This window comes from Pterocles gutturalis, unplaced genomic scaffold (genome assembly GCF_000699245.1).
Source record: "Pterocles gutturalis isolate BGI_N339 unplaced genomic scaffold, ASM69924v1 scaffold843, whole genome shotgun sequence".
Taxonomy (NCBI): domain Eukaryota; kingdom Metazoa; phylum Chordata; class Aves; order Pterocliformes; family Pteroclidae; genus Pterocles; species Pterocles gutturalis.
The window spans coordinates 2,570-5,197 of NW_010117639.1; the positions used below are offsets into that span (position 1 = coordinate 2,570).

Sequence of the window (2,628 nt, forward strand, 5' to 3'; positions counted from 1 at the left end):
CCAAAGGGAATTTCCACTTGCAAAATTAACACTTATTTGGGGTTTTTTGGCTTGATTGAGGAAGGTCCTTGGCACAGCAGAACCGTTCCTGCTTAATTCCAGATGCAAGTTTCACACTCAAAATTCCCAGACCTCACAAGGAGCACTCATTTTCTCTCAACTCTTACAAGTATTTCTATGATCTCTTAGCACATTCACTCTATTCTAACTCTTGTAGTGACTTTTACTGAATACAGCAGCTGAGGCACAGCACATACAATTTTTTTCTTTAAACTGTATGTGTAGAGCACTAGTGGGAGCCATTAAAACATAAACCACATATTACAACACATACGCATAAAATAATCCCAGAGATTCCTATACTCAGCGCAGAAAACACAGATGAGTGGACCAACATTCCAGAGATCTTTTACAAAGTCACACCATTACAAATTCCGTTGACAGTTTTAAGTTCTGATGAAGAATCAAGGTGCTCAATCAGACAATACTCAGTAAGCATGGGGTTTTTTAGCCATACACTACAGGCCATGAAAGCAGGGTATTTAAGAATACATCAGGAAGCTGCAGCACAGACACTCTAGAAGAGTTTAACCTGCTACTAGGATAAGCAGCCACAACCTTCCACCTCCAAAAGGTAACAAAAAAATCCCTCAGCCTTCCCTTTACCACCCCCCCAACACATAAAAAAAAAAAAAAAAAATAAAAAGAAAAAAAAAAAGAAAAAATAACAGCAGACAGACATCTAGCTTTAGGCTGAGGAAATCAAACCAAAGGCCTATAAAGCTCTGCAGCTGCAAACCTCTAACATCTCACAGACTGGTAATGTCTGCAGGAAGCCAGCTACAAGAACATGGAGCACAAAGTTGCAGGTCACATCAACCTCATGGTGGACCATCTTGCAAACACCAAAACCAACAGCCAGCGCATTGCTGCTGTGGAAAACTGCTTTGGGGCTTCTGGACATTAGCCATGCCAGGAAGGGTCCTTTTAGGAGAAGGGATTTTAACCAAAGAATGCCGCAAGAAACCAAAGCCTTGCATATTCTTCCTTTTCAACGACATCCTTGTCTACGGCAGCATAGTCATCAACAAAAGGAAGTACAATTCCCAGCACATCATTCCCCTTGAAGATGTCACTTTGGAGACGCTGCCAGACACCTTGTAGATGAAGAACCGCTGGATGATTAAAAACTCCAAGAAGTCCTTTGTGGTTTCCGCGGCCTCCCTGACAGAGAGGAAGGAGTGGATCAGCCATCTGGAGGAGTGCATTGGGCACCTGCTGACGAAGACGGGCCGGCAGACCCCCGCGGAGCCCAAAGCACCCCGGATCCGACAAGGCGACGGACATCTGCATGCGCTGCACGCAGACCAAGTTCTCCACGCTGACCCGAAGGCACCACTGCCGCAAGTGCGGCTTTGTCGTCTGCGCAGACTGCTCCCGGCAGAGGTTCCTGATGCCCCGGCTGTCCCCCAAGCCCCTGCGGGTCTCCAACCTGTGCTACAGGCAGCTGCTGAAGCATTTGCTCTTGCACTCCATCTTTCCCAAGCCCAGCTCTTGAATCTTTTGCTCCCTTGAGAGCAGTGAAGGATACAAGTCTTTCCCTTCAGATTTTGGAAAATCTGGTTATGTAGGCCTTAAAATTAACCTGGAAGGGCAAGACACAGAAGTTAGATGTCTCTCCATTTTGTCCTGAGAGAGCAGGGTTCCTAGAACCAGAACGGTCCAAGCAAACCCCGGCAACAGTTAAAACTAGGAGGTGCCCTGGCCGGCCTTTCTTCTTGCAGAAAGCTGCCATTACTATCCAACAGATTGCCTGCAGAGAGGCAGAAGAACATCCATCGATAGTTAGCTGGGCGAGAGCAAAAAATCGCGTTGGAAATGCACACAAATACAAGGAGAACGTGCTTTTCCACAGTTCTGCACTCAGGACAGGTTTTACCAGTGGCTCACATGCAGCAGCAGGACACAGGGATCCCCTCCAGCTCCAAGGGAAAGCTGGTGCCTGGGGAGGTACGGTCACGGCTGCACACACCCCTGCCCCGGCTCCATGATCTCTCGCATCAGGAACCCTCCCATCCCTGTCAGCGTTCAGGGGCTGATTCTGACTCCGCTGCGTGTTTCTCTGGTTAATTTGCAATAACGTCTCAACACGTGCTCAGGGAGCTGCAGCGGGGCGAGGTAAAAATAAGACCTTCTAAGCTTCTGTTTTGTTAGATCAGTTTTGACCCCAGATCATACAGATTATTCATCGTATCTTATTGACTGATACTGAAAGAACAAACCCTTCACACTGCCTTCACATTACACATACAAGGGGATATCTGAGAGGGCTCTACTCCAAAGCAGCATGCCAAGCACGGGAAAGATTTCACCTCACCCTAAATCCCTGCTGCCCACTGAGGCTGGGCAGGAAATAAGGAATACAAAACATTTGCACCCTGTTAGACACTCCTGTGCGGGGTGTAATTCGTTAAGGTCAAACACCAGTGTAAACCTTTCATTCCCCTGCAGCAAAGAAAGTAGCTTCTCTTCACAGCCTCGCAGCTTCCTCTTCATCCCCGTTGCTATGAGCCTCTGCTATCATTTGTTACAGTCCTCTGTCAATGCTCTTGTCCTCACTGCAGGATT

At 47.4% G+C, this 2,628-nt stretch overlaps 1 protein-coding gene across 1 annotated transcript; it reads left to right on the plus strand.

The window, feature by feature from the left end:
* Positions 1 to 883: 883 nt before the first annotated feature.
* LOC104463470 (pleckstrin homology domain-containing family F member 1-like) lies at positions 884 to 1,558 on the plus strand. The gene is given in 3 exon segments (XM_010075829.1): positions 884 to 959; positions 962 to 1,328; positions 1,330 to 1,558. Coding segments are annotated over 3 exon segments (672 nt in total).
* The last annotated feature ends 1,070 nt before the right edge of the window (positions 1,559 to 2,628 follow it).